We start from the raw sequence: 14,988 nt of genomic DNA on the forward strand, positions 1-14,988 counted from the left end.
AAGCACCATCACCATCTTGTTCACCGGAAAAAATGGAGACTCACCGCTGCTAGCACTCTCTTTTTTATGAAGTGTGCATTCTCACCTTTCATTGATCAACTTATTTAGCAATAACTTTAAAGATTGAAGGACCATAATTTTAATGGTGGTCTAGCTGTGGCCATCGCCGGATTCGACGGTGAAAAAGTAAAAAAGGGATCCTAAAGAGGGGGGGAAAAGGGATAAGAAAGGAGGGGTGGGTCTTGGAAAGGCATTGGTGGACCTTAATGAAGGAAGAAAAGGGGAATAATTATTGGTGGGGTTCGGGGATGGCTGCTGGGGGTGGGGAACGGCGAAGGTGGTGGTGGGTTGTTTGGGTTGGGGGATGGGTCAGTCCTTTTTTTTTTTTAACTATTTGCTTTAATTAGTTGATATTTTTTAATAATTATTTTGAGGCCAAATGCCACGTGTCATAATTTAATTTGTCAATTTTGCCACACCATAAGTGAGTGAACCACTCACACTCATATTTTTCACTGATTGTTAAAAAAATGCTTATGTGGTACAAATTCGGAATGATTTAGGTATCAAATTAGAACTACCGTCAGTTTAGGTGGCCATGAGGAATATCGGGACAAGTTTAGGGGGCTGCTTATGACTTTGGCCAATAATAAAATTCAAAACACACGTCATACATACAACCCTCCACACTGAATAGCTAGATTCGATAGGGAAACTTAACTATTCATGTAAACTAAATGAGTCATACCAGATAATTTACCCCATAAATTAAAACAGAACCAACTCAGATGGAGAGTAAGCTACTAATTAAGTTAGGTAAATATCACTTTTAATAAACCCTAGTTTCTTTGAACCAACATGAAACTCAGTTGGAGAGTCAAGACAAGTTATCAATTAATTAGGGATTGAAGCACTGTAATTAACCATAATGAATCTATCCTGTGGGGAAGAAAACCTATGTCAACATATAAACTCATTATAGCATTGTTATATACAATGGAGACCATATAGAATGAACCCTAGCACCACTGTTTCAAGAAATAAAAATTTTATTTAACAAAAAAAATTTAGAAAACAGAAAAATACCCAAAAACCCATCTAAACTATCCCAGATGGCCAAAAAGGGCCTAGGTCACGAGCAAATCTCGTTAGTATTGCTCAGTGGATCATTTCTGATGAACATACCAAATTTCGGATCAATCCGAGTTCACCAAAAATCAGAATTCCAAAACCATGACCAATTCAGATAAAAATATTTTTTTAGCCAAAATAAGACTTAAAAAAAAATATATACACAATTATTTTGTAATTCTTATCACATATCATCATTAGCATACTAATATACATGAATCAAAAACAACGAACTAAATTTTAAATGCAAGCAAGCAATACACAACAACGTGAGTAACTTAAACATGACGAAGTGCTTATTCCTCTTATCTCTCTGTTTGCTTCCCTTTGTAGTCTTTTCATCAACTTTCACTTCGGAAAATCCCATTAACTTACCCACAGCTACTTCTGCTAAGTTAGTGGTAGACGTGAGCGGTAAAGCACTTGATCCTCGTGCAAGTTACCGTATCCTTTCCATTTGTAGGGGAGCCTTAGGTGGTGATGTGTACCTAGGCCCCTCCCCAAAATCAACTTCCCCTTATAATTGTCTAGACGACGTGTTTCGTTACAACTCCGATGTCGGACCTAGTGTTACACCCGTTGAATTCATTAAGTCTGATCATACCGGACCAGGTATCTTTGAAAACCAAGACATTAACATCAAATTTTTCACTACAACTACGAGACTGTGTCTTAATTATACAACTTGGAAAGTCGGGGACTGCGATGTATCTCTAGGGGCGAGATTGTTGAAGACTGGTGGAACCATAGGCCAACAAGATAGTAGCTGGTTCAAGATAGTGAAAGCAACACAAGGGCCAGGGGGTTACAACTTACTCTACTGTCCAGGCACCTTTGTTTGTCCATCCTGCCCTGTTGATCAATGCCAAACAGTGGGCCAAGTTATCAAAAATGGAAAGAGACGTTTGGCTCTCGTGAAAGACCAGCCTCTTGGTGTGCTATTCCGCAAAGTCTAGTTTACAACGCCTGCTATATTATATTTTAGCATGGCTGGCTATGTGAACCTGTAGCTACTATGCTTTAGCATATAGCTTTCTAAATAAATCAGTGCTATGTATACATATTGTAGCATGGCTTTCTTAATAAATTGTCTTTACTTCTTGTTGATTATCTGGAGTTTTTGTCGATGCATCCTCTTAAGTGTTTTCAGACCTAGGATTAATGTGTCATTTCCGTTATAAATGACTACTTAATAACGGAATTACCATCACATAAAATATTGGGTCCGTGTAGGCCTGTCAACCGGTTCCAACCGGAACCGGACCGGGAACCGGTTAGGAAACCGGTTAGGAAACCGGCCGGTTCCGGTTTAACCGGTTTTAAAGTCCAAACCGGAACCGGTCCGGTTTGGATTGGTTAAAATATTTTTTTTTGTTTTTTGTATTATATATATATATATATTATATTATTTATTTGTATATTGTAGGTATATTTACATATGTTATACAACTTTATAATTAAAGTTTAAATATTTACTGACTAACAGCCTAACAGCAAGTCAGCAATACAGAATAGTGCTTTTCGTACACATATATATGTATAACTTACATATACTTATATATATGTATAACTTAATATATATACTATATGTACTTATATATATGTACTATATACTCTATATACTTAACTTAATATATATACTATATATATGTATAACTTAATATATATACTATATATATGTATATATATGTACTATATACTATATATAGGTATAGCTTAATATATATATATATATATATAGGTATAACTTAATATATATACTATGTATACATATCTACTATATATACAATATATACTTAATATATATACTATATATATTTATATAATATATATACTTATATATGTGTATAACTTAATATATATAGTATATATACTATATATACTTATATATATGTACTATATACTATATATACTTACTTATATATTACTTATATACTATATATACTATATATACTTATATTCCTAACTTAATAAAAGTAAAAATATGAACACAAGTAAATAGAAGAAAGCTCAATAAGCCATATATTTTATTCATTCTTGGATAACATTTATTTGCAAGTTGTATTTTTTTTTAACTTGCAAATAATACATGAGTTATACAAAAATAGTAGAATAATAAAATCACCAATTTTGAACCATTTCGTTAATTTCCCCCACATCATATTCGGTCATGGAAATATCTTCAAAGTCTTCCATTTGGTCCGGTCCACTAGCTATCAAATCTTCAATTTCTTCCTCTTCGCCTTGCTCCGCTTCTGAGTTTTGGTTGCGTCGCTCCGATCTAATCCAATCTCGAATGCACACTAGTACTTGCAAGCTAAAGCCGGATAATGAATGTCTATGGTCTCCAATTTGTTGTCTTCCTTGGCTAAATGCGCTCTCCGAAGCCACGGTTGATACTTGAACCGTAAGGATATCTCGAGCCATTCTTGAAAGTACCGGATAGCTTGCCTTGTACTTCTTCCACCATGCTAAGACGTCCAAGTCATCCTTGATATCCACATTTGGCTGCATCAAATAAAAGTTAAATTCATCAAAGTTTGCAGTAGAAGAAGAAGTTGGCTGTGAATGTAAAACTTTTAAACCCGACAAGCCCTTTTTGCTACTCTGAGAAGTAGTAGGCGTGGAGCAACGGGTGTAGCACGTTCTTCCAAACTAGAATAATGAGTAAAAACTTTTCTAAACTCATCATCAATAGCGAGATCGGCTTCAGCTAAAGATTGAGATTTGAGAGAAAGATGAAGAAGAGTGAATTGAAATGAAAATGAAGAAGGGTTTATATAGGGGTGGGGGAGGGGTTAAAGTGTTAAAAAAAAAAAATTGGGGGCCAAAAATTAAGAAAATGACCATTTGGCAACGACCATTTTTGCAAATGGACCGTTGCCAACGGTCCATTACCGAGGCCCAACGGCTCTTTCCTTTTTTTTTTTTTTTTTAACCGGTTTAACCGGTCCGGTTCCGGTTAAAAAAAATTTAGAACTGGACCGGTAAACTAATATCCGGTTAACCGGTTATACCGGTTCCGGTTTAACCGGTCCGGTTACCGGTTAAAACCGGTTACAATGAACCGGTTGACACCTTTAGGTCCGTGTGAACAAAATTTCACATGGAAAGTAAAAAAGAATCGTGTGGGCTGGCCCGTATCTGTTTACAAGAGAGATATAAGCGTGGAGGAGGGACGAACACCGCTCCTCCAGCTTATACCATGAGCTTTACAAATTATACACGTAATGAATGTTTGTATCAGAAGCTATATAACTTGTACACTTTATTCAACTATTTTTATATCCCACGTAGATATATGTCATAATACGTAACATTTATTCCTTTCTCATGTATACACATATGCACTTCAAATTTAATTCTCCGATACATTTATTTCCTCTGTGCACTTTTACTTGTTCACTTTTGACTTTTCGTGTTCTAACTGAATATTTGTTCTCTTCTTATGTATAGACATACGCACTTCAATTTTCATTCTCTACACAAATTTATTTCCTCTGTGCACTTTAATTTGTTCACTTTTGACTTTTCACATTCTTTAAGAATTAATAAATTCCACGCGGATATATGCCATAATACTGAATATTTATTCTCTTCTCATGTATACACATGTGCACTTCTATTTTAATTCTCCGACACATATTTATTTCCTTCGTGCACTTTTACTTGCTCACTTTTGACTTTTCACGTTTTTGCTGAATATTTATTTTCTTCCCATGTATACATGTATGCATTTCAATTTTAATTATCCGACACATTTATTTTCTCCGTGCACTTTTACTTGTTCACTTTTTACTTTTCACGTTATTTAAGAATTAATAAATGAAGTATTCCTTCCGTTCCATATTTCTTGGCCACATTTCTTGACTTTTCACGTTTTTTAAGAATTAATAAATGAAGTACTATCTTCGTCCCATATTACTTGGCCACATTACTATACTTCACTTTTCACGTTCTTTAAGAATTAATAAAAATGAAGTACTCTCTTCGTTCATATTACTTGGCCACATTACTAAAAATATATGTCTATTTTTCTGTTCTATATTTTTCTTCTTTTCTATTTCTAATATATCTAAGTGTGAATAGAGAACTAACACAACAATAGAAATTTGTACCACAAAATATATAAATGGTACATTTTAACCAATTACTTTTTTATCCCACGTGTCATATGTCATAGCACTAAATATTTATCTCTTCTTATGTATATACGTATGCACTTCTCTGACACATTTATTTCCTCTGTGCATTTATACTTGTTGACTTTTGACTTTTCAAATTCTTTAAGAATTAATAAATGAAGTATTCCCTCCATTCCATATTACTTGGCTACATTACTAAACTACATTTTTAATGAATATTTATTCTCTGCTCATGTATACAAGTATGCACTTTAATCTTAATTGTCCGATACATATTTATTTCATCCGTGCACTTTTACTTGTTCATAAATGAAGTACTCAACATTATTAAAAATATATGTCCAAATTACTTGTTCATTTACAGAACCAAGATAAAATTAATTAAATCTTTCACATCTTATCCTCTCCGTCCCATATTACTTGGCCACATTACTAAAAATATATGTCCAAATTACTTGTTCATTTACAAAATCAAGATAAAATTAATTAAATCTTTCTCATCTTACCCTTAGTAATAAATGTTCTTGAAAATAGTCAATTTTGATTAGAATGCATTTATTGGAGAGAGATATGGCCAGATACTGATTTCTTAAGAGGCGTGCAAAAGGGAAAGTGACAAGTAATATGAGACAGAGAAAGTATATATTTTACCATAATATTCATATTTATTGGTGTAAGTCTCAATAGCCTTCGAAAATAATTTGAAAATGAGTAATTAAAAGGTAAAACTAATAATAAGAACACACAAATATTCACTCATTAATTCCATGAAAATTAATGGCCATCCCCTTCTGCATGATACTCCCCACTCTTCTTGCGTTGCCTAGCTTGATGGTCCCCATGATAAATAAAGGAATACAAGAAAAAGGATGACATGTATACAAATATGTATGCCTATAATATATGCGTAGTTGTTATCTTTATACAAAATCAACATAATTGAAGTTTCATACTAATTAATAATTGCCATATTAGTTTCTTTCTCTTGATATGTTAACGTGGATAAGTAAAAGTAAACAGAGAGAGTGACTTTTATCCCCGTTTTCCTTCTTTTTCAATACTCTAAACGTGAAGAGAGGACGAACAACAGCAATGCAAATTTGTACCAAAAGTTCTTTTAATTCTCCTACACGTAACTTGTTTACTTTTGACTTTTCACGTTCTTTGAGAATTAATCAATAAAGTATATATTTTATCATAATATCTGTATTTATTGGTATATAGTCTCAATAGCCTCAGAAAATGATTTGAAAATAAATAATTAATGTGAAGGGCAAAATAAGAAGAAAAACTTTTTTTTTCCCTTGATATGTTAACGTCGACAAGTAAAAGTAAAGGGAGGGAGTGATTTTTATCCCCGTTTTCCCTCATTGTCAATACTACTCTCCTTTGCAGTCTCTGATTATTGTTTCTTTACATTTATAAAATGTATCCCTTTATATTTTCATTTCAGAATTAAAATTTGGTGATTAATGGTATAACATATATCTTACTAATTTTGATTTCTCTATAACAATTTGTTTTATCAGTAACTGTTAATATAAAAAATTATAATACATTTTTTAATTAATTTAATAAAAATACTTTATTAGTTTTGCTTTTAAAAAATCCAATTTATACAACAATGGTTCATATGTTTGGATCTGAACAGTTGCTTAACTGAAATGGATATCAACCTGTCAGTATATATATAAAATATTAAAGAATTTAAAAGAAAAAATTTAGAATCAAAATATTAATTTTCCCTCATATTCTTACTAATTTTCTTTTATATCTATGAACAAATTTCATTGTCATGACAATGAGAAAAAAGTCCGACTCTTTCCATCTCAAAGACTTAATTCCATCAACTCCATTTTTTAATTATAACTAAAGTAATGGTACATAAAATACATTTTGTATATGTTGCTATATATAATAACAATAAAAATGTTTTTAAAAGTTATTTTTTTAAAAAAAAATTTAAAGACTGACTAATTAAAGTGAATAGACATGTTCGACCCGTGCATCGCACGGGCATGTATTGCTAGTCTGTTTACGAGAGAGAATATGCAAACAATCAAACCACAAATTGACACAACAATATTTAATATTCCATATGTAAGTAATTTTTTTTAAATCAACCATAGGCTTATTATTAAGTAAGTAAATATTCTATTAGAAAAAAAAATATATATATATATATATATAGATATATAAGTTAAACTTTTTCATTTTGACCGTGTGATTTAACATAAAATCTTTTATTTTTTCGAAATAAAATTTACATATTTGAAAACTACGTAAAAAGTACTATAAGTCACCATAATTAATAATTTAAAGTATTTAAAAGATGTATGAAAAAATTACGGTCAAAGAACAACTCGTTTGACTCTGGCAAAGCGAAAAGTGTCAATCCATTTGGGACCGAGAGAATGTGTGTGTGTGTGTGTGTGTAGAGAGAGAGAGAGAGAGGGGACTTCTTAGTATGCGGAAGGCTTGCGGATCACCTTTGGGGATGAGAGCTTCTCTATGTATTTTTCTTTATGCCTTTTGGCTTTATGAAGACCCCTATCTATAGTTGCAGGGAGAGTCAGAGTGTGTATATGACTAATTGAACTATGTGATCTAAACACTTTGCGACATTTGATCGGTTCTTCTATTGACTTGGCATGCTGTGTCACTTATGTACTTGGCAGGATTTTATTGGCCCTTGACTTGACTTGGCGCATCACGTCAGATGATACGTGGCATAAACCTTGGGCTAATAGAATGGGCTCATCATGTGAAGACCAACTCAATGTACCAACCCAAATAAAGTTGGACTTTACTTTAAATCCATGTCTAGGATTAAATAATTCAGTCTTGATTTGGACTTGATATTTCATGAAATTAAGAATTTATCCAAAATTTAATATGGATTTTAATTCCAAAAAATTCTTATGTCTACAAAGCTCTCTAAAAATAATAATCTTTAAATAAATATTGTATGAAAGACAAGACTCTATTTTAATACTTTTCAATTTTAAGTTACCATTGTAGCTTTCATTCTCAATTTCTTTTTCTTTTTTCAAAATATTACCATATCTTGTTTACTACTATAATTATTTTCTTAATTAAAATATAGAACAAACAAATAAACATAAGCTTATTCCCCTTTCACCGTATCATGCTTGGCAAATCTATAAATATTGTCTAACAGTACTTTCTATTCCTAAATACCCTGTTAAAAGTGCAGAACGTAAGTCAATAATGCCACTCGAATGAAAAGCATAAGCTGATGATTCACTGTTTATCCAACATAATGGTGGTGACTGGTGATTACAGGTAAAGATGACATCAGGTAGCCAATTTTAGCACCCATATTTAAAATAGGAAGTTTTACAGATATATACAAAATAAACTTCATACTTATGGTAAGTAACTTACATCGTTATTTCACTTTAGAATATAACAATAAAACTTTAGAATATAACAATAAAAATTTCTTTTTGTTGTTGTGTGTGGATTGCCCTTTATTTGGGGTGGTCTTTAAGTTTTCCCTTCCAAATTTGTGGTCTTTAAGATTTGCCCTTCGGTAGGGACCCCTTGGTCACGGGTTCGAACCCCTGCTTAGTGATTTTTTTTTTTTTTTTTCGCTAGGCAGAATTTCTGCCTTAAGGCAGAACTTGCATGGGGCAAAATTTGCAAATTCTGCCTTTAGGCAGAAATGGGCAGAATTTGCAAATTCTGTCTACAACTCCGCTTTTTTTATGAACTTATGCCTTGCGAATTTGTTTTTTAATTTTCGCCTGAGTGAGGGTTTGAACTCATGACTAAGCGGTCCCTAGCGAAGGACCACCATTTTAAAGACACCCCATAATAGGGGCATTCCTGCTAATTGCCCTAAAAATTTCACAGTAACATAGATAACCGGCCTCCAACAAAACTCTCAAAATTAAGATTTTTGAGATCCTGTTTTTCTTCTTTTTTCTTTCTTCTTTCTTCTTTCTTCTAAACCCTCTTACCTTCTCTTTTTTTTTTGTTTTCATCTACTTCTTGAATTGGACAGCTAAACACACCGATCTTCAAGAGAGTTGCAGTTCACATGCATGGAGCTAGATGGAAGAAGTCGCACCTTAATGGTTATGGCTCATCTCTTGCCATGTCTTCGTTATTCATCGACAATTTATCGATGTTGAACAACCACGAGCCTCTCATGCCCCAATCCAAGCCCTATCAACAAATCCAAATTATAATACCAATCTCTAGAAAGTCTTAAAATATATGATTTGAAATACAAATACTCAAAACGAGAGTTCGTGTTGTTATATGATGTTATACAAACTCTGAATGAAATTGTGGAGGATTGTCATATAGCAAGGACAGACAAATAAGTGATTTGATTGCGGGCACAAAAAACTAAACATAAATACTATAACAGACATATTTAGATGAAAAACATGACATAAACTTGCATGTAATAATAAATAAATAACAATTCATTTATTTAGAAATATCGGAACAATGTATAACGTGTGAAAAATTTCTTTTGGCTTTTCTATTTAACTAGATGGCCTATGCCCGTGCTACGCACGAGCTCAACACTTTGGATTATAGTGTATTTATGTGTATGTAGTTGTGTTTGGATAGTGATAATATATATATATATATATATATATATATATATATATATATACACTATGTTCAAAACAAAATTAATATAAAATTGTAGTTTGTGCTCTATATCTAAAACTTTATTATATTCGTGTTTGCTATGAATACAAAGTCGACAAAAATTTATTAATACTTTTTAAAAGAGAAGACTTGTTTAAAAGGAAACTATTTTCCTCTCTTTGAGATAAAACAATAGCAATATTTTAAGCATCACTTGATACTTTCAATTTTAATTTGATTAATTTAAAAGTGTAAAATACTTATTATTTTTTATCAAATTTTGATTTGGATAACTCTAATTCAAATTATTAAATTAATTTTACACGTTTAAAACGAAACAAAGTAGAAATTGATTTTCTATTTAAACGAAGAAATATTATTTTTTAATTTTTGGTAAATATTCTCGGTTTAGCTCATTTTACTTGTCATGTTGTCTTTTGCATGATTTTTAAGGAAACATGAATTAGAATTATAATTTGACTAATTTACCTTATGCATTATTTGATCTCCATTTGATATTAATCTCTTTTCACATTTATTAGAGTAAGAATAAAAATGAAAAAGTAATTAAATTCTATCTTAATTTAAAATATAAATATTTTAAGTATATTTATTTTAGTAAACATAACAAATAAATGACATGGCGGAATAGCAAATACAACAATTAAATATCTAGATTAGATCTCAGGGTAATATAAGAAATGAAAGGAAATTGTATGTATTTGCCTACTTAACCTTTTGAAGAAAAATAATAATATGCGGTCCATGTTTTTTGCTGTGCAATAATTTCATTTGCTCCCACTAATGGGTTGATACGCATATGACAATGAATTCACTATTATTGACTTGATGGGGATACTTAGGAAATTACATGAATATTGTTTGATTTTTTAATATATGGAGTGCACGTTTTTTTTTTGACATTGCTTATTTTTTTAATATGGGGTCCACTTTTTTTTCATGAGTTTGGAGAGGGTGGGGTCCACTTTTTTTTCATGAGTTTGGAGAGGGTGGGGTCCACTTTTTTCCTTTTATTTTTAATATTGCTTGGCGTTTTTAGTATAGGGTCCACCTTTTTTTTAAGAGTGACTGACGACGAAGCATGGGTAAACTGATGCTTCTATATAGTAGAAAAATAGAAATATAATAAAGTATTTCTATCTACTTTTTAGAAGAATTGGTAATATAAAGTATAAAATGTCATTTTTTTGCCCTTAAATAAAAAAGTGGGGGGGACCACAAAAGATTTTTTTGTCCTTAAATAAAAAAGTGGGACCAAAGGACGGACGACGATCTTGCTTATAAACCGACTCTTCTGTATAGTAGTAAAGTAATATATATATATATATATATATATATATATATATATATATATATATATATATATATATATATGTTCAAAATGTGATTAATATAACATTGTCGTTTGTGCTCCGCATACAAAACTTTATTATATTAGTGTTTGCTACGAATACAAAGTTGGAAAAAAATTATTAATACTTTTTAAAAGAGAAGACTTATTTAAACGAAAACTATTTTCCTCTTTTTGAGATAAAACAATAGCAATATTTAAGCATCAGTTGATACTTTGAATTTTAATTCGATTAATTTAAAGGTGTAAAATATTCTATTGTTAATATATGTAGATTGGGCCTAAACAATACCTATTATTTTTTTTTATCAAATTTTGATTTGGATAATTCTAATTCAAATTATTATATTAATTTTACATGTTTAAAATGAAACAAAATAGAAATTTGATTTTCTATTTAAATGAAAAACTTCTATTTTTTAATTTTTGGTAAATATTTTTGGTTTAGCTCATTTTACTTGTCATGTTGTCTTTTGCACGATTTTTTAAGGAAACGCCAATTAGAATTATAATTTCACTAATTTACCTTATTAATTATTTGATCTCCATTTAAATTTTTTTATGACATTAATCTCTTTTCACATTTTTTAGAGTAAGGAAAAAAATGAAAAAGTAATTTATTCTATCTTATTTTAAAATATAAGTATTTTAAGTATATTTATTTTAGTAAACATAACAAATAAATAACATGGCGGAATAGCAAATACAACAGTTTAATATCTAGATTACATCTCAGGCTAATATAAAAAAAAATAAAAAATTATACGATTTGGCTACTTAACCTTTTGAAGAAAAAAGCAATAATATGAGGTCCATGTTTTTTGTTGTACAATAATTTCATTTGCTCCCACTGACGGGTTGATACGCATGTGACAATGAATCCATCATTATTGATTTAATGAGATACTTTGGAAATTACATGAATATTGTTTGATTTTTTAATAAAGGATGCACTTTTTTTTGACATTGTTTGTTTTTTTAATATGGGATTCACTTTTTTTTTATATTGCTTGATTTTGTTAATATGAGGTCTACTTTTTTTTTTCCGCGAGTTTGGACATGGTGGGTTTCACTTTTTTTTTTTAAATATTAGTTGGTGTTTAGAATGGGGCCCACACTTTTTTTTTTAATGGCAACGGACGACGAAGCATGAGCCTAAACCCATGCTTCTATATAGTTAAAAAAAATAACAAAATAAATAAAAAGTTGTTCGGCATGAAAGTGGAAAGTAGGTGTCCCAACGAGTGATATGAACCAAATGTTGCCCGATACCTACTGGAAATTAACCCCCTTCATATGCGACTATCTTTAGACGATTCCCTGAGCACCTCTGTGATCTCCAATCGCCAAGAACACAATGGCATGCCTGCTGTGATATTCAAATCTAGAAATACCTACGATGTTGGCTCAATGTAGAAGAACGATTCTAGGAAAGTTCCTTAAAGTTCGACCCTTACAAATTGATCTTTAACAACGTATAACATAGTCAAAAACTTAAATTATACTCCCTCCGTTTTTAATTCATGTGAACCTATTTCCTTTAATTTTTCCTATCAAAACGAATGACCCCTTTTCATATTTGAAAATAATTTATTTTTATGTAATTTATAACCACACAAAATATATATACCTCATTTTACACCACAAATCCAAAAGTCTTTTTTTTTTCTTTTAAACTTTATGTCCAATCAAATAAATTCACATAAATTAAAATGGATACCGTCTAACATAAGCTTAACTTGTTAACATTCTACATTTGAGAAATGTCAACTGACTTGTTCAAGGCAACGTGTACACCACATGTTTGAGTCAGCATACAGGATAAGATCCCTAAACCATTTGCCAAAATCTAATACTTTATCCTAACTTATGTGATATGATTTGATTAGATAAGGAGTTTAAAAAATAAAGGTAGATTTTTAAACTTGTCGCATATCTAAAATAAACCATAAATAGTTGTAAATAATTCATTAAGGGTAAAAGAGGAAGTTTAAAACAAAATGATTTCTAAATATAAAAATGTTAATTCTTTTTTTAACAGGTTAAAAATGAAAAGTATATTAAATTGGGACACGGAGAGTAACTTGTTATTTTATATTATATATAAGGTTGCTTTGTACTCCGAGACAGCTTAATCCATGCCGCCTTAAAACAAATGTAATGTAATTCAAATAACTTACCTTTTTTTTTTTTTTTTTTTTTTGTGATGGTTGGGCGGCCTGGATTACATAGAGACTAGTATAATAAGATGTGCAAAACTTATAGAGATGGATAACCACTAAGGAATAATATAATTAATATTATTCTTGTCTAAAACATGGCAAGGAATATAATGAGTGTGAGTCCATAAATAGAAGGCGTCATTAGTAGAGCAAATACACAACTCACAGTAGCTTATTTAATTCCTTGTGTAAACATGATTAAGTGCTTATTCCTCTTATCTTTGTGTTTGATTCCCTTTGTGGCCTTTTCATCGACTTTTACTTCCGAAAATCCCATTGACTTACCCACTGCTACTTCTGATAATGCTCTCCCTGTGATATTTTTAGTACGAGACGTGAACGGTGAAGCACTTAAAGTTGGTGCAAGTTACCGTATTGTTTCCATTGGTCGGGGAGCAGCAGGTGGTGATGTATACCTAGGCCCCTCCCCTAATTCAACTGCCACTTGTCTTGATGGCGTGTTTCGTTACAACTCCGATGTTGGACCCAGTGGGACACCTGTTAGATTCATTAAGTATGGTCGTTCTGGACCTGGTATCCATGAAACTGAGGATATTAACATTCAATTCGACATTGCAACTTCGAGACTGTGTGTTGATCATACAATTTGGAAAGTCGGGGACTACGATGCATCTCTAGGGGCAAGATTGTTGGAGACTGGTGGAACCTTAGGCCAACAAGATAGCAGCTGGTTCACGATAGTGAAAGCACCACAATTGGGTTACAACTTATTGTATTGTCCGGGTCCCTTTACTTGTCCATCCTGCCCTGTTGATGAGTGTCAAACAGTGGGTGTGGTTTCCCAAAATGGAAAGAGGCGTTTGGCTCTAGTGAAAGACCAGCCTCTTGGTGTGCAATTCAGAAAAGTCTAGTTAACAACGCCGCATGGCTCTCTATGTATGTTTTAGCATATTAGCTTTCTAAATAAACCTGTGCTAAGCATATACTATATTTAACATGGCTTTCTTAATAAATGCTCTTTCCTTCTGGTTGATTATCTGGAGTGTTTCTCTATGTATTCTTCAAGCGTTTTTAAACCTAGAAATGCGTCATTTGTATTGTAACTGACTAATTAAAAAATATGGAATAATATCAGATAAGTATTTGGACCGTGTCAACAATGTCTCAAATGGAAAGTAAAAAAGATCTTTTATTTAATTATATGGTGTTGGATAATTTAGTATTGTGAACACCATATTAGTATCATTGAACCAATGTAGCCCAATAACAAACAGGAACAGAGGAATCAGAACACTATATGGTGCATGCATTTCTTCATCGTATTTATTTTGTGTGCGTGTTTTTGTGTATGTGTGTATTTGGTCGTGTCCGTTTAAGAGAGAGAAAATTTGTACCACAAAATATTAAGAGTGAAAAAAAAAATTGAAACCCCCAACTATATATATATATATATACCACAAAATATTAAGAGTGAAAAAAAAAATTGAAACCCCCAACTATATATATATATATATATATATAT

The 14,988-nt window shown here is 31.4% G+C and overlaps 2 protein-coding genes across 2 annotated transcripts; both read left to right on the top strand.

Annotated features, from left to right (window-relative positions):
• Positions 1 to 1,402: 1,402 nt before the first annotated feature.
• LOC132634161 (serine protease inhibitor 5-like) lies at positions 1,403 to 2,102 on the top strand. Its single transcript, XM_060350455.1, has one exon. It carries the CDS (start codon positions 1,416 to 1,418, stop codon positions 2,085 to 2,087), a length of 672 nt encoding a protein of 223 aa, XP_060206438.1. The 5' UTR covers positions 1,403 to 1,415; the 3' UTR covers positions 2,088 to 2,102.
• Positions 2,103 to 13,552: 11,450 nt separating this feature from the next.
• LOC132632424 (serine protease inhibitor 5-like) lies at positions 13,553 to 14,626 on the top strand. Its single transcript, XM_060348349.1, has one exon. It carries the CDS (start codon positions 13,700 to 13,702, stop codon positions 14,375 to 14,377), a length of 678 nt encoding a protein of 225 aa, XP_060204332.1. The 5' UTR covers positions 13,553 to 13,699; the 3' UTR covers positions 14,378 to 14,626.
• The last annotated feature ends 362 nt before the right edge of the window (positions 14,627 to 14,988 follow it).

This window comes from Lycium barbarum, chromosome 3 (assembly GCF_019175385.1).
Source record: "Lycium barbarum isolate Lr01 chromosome 3, ASM1917538v2, whole genome shotgun sequence".
NCBI lineage: Eukaryota > Viridiplantae > Streptophyta > Magnoliopsida > Solanales > Solanaceae > Lycium > Lycium barbarum.

Coding starts and splice junctions, on each gene's coding strand:
- LOC132634161 (XM_060350455.1), top strand. CDS start 1,416: ATGACGAAGTGCTTATTCCTCTTATCTCTCTGTTTGCTTCCCTTTGTA.
- LOC132632424 (XM_060348349.1), top strand. CDS start 13,700: ATGATTAAGTGCTTATTCCTCTTATCTTTGTGTTTGATTCCCTTTGTG.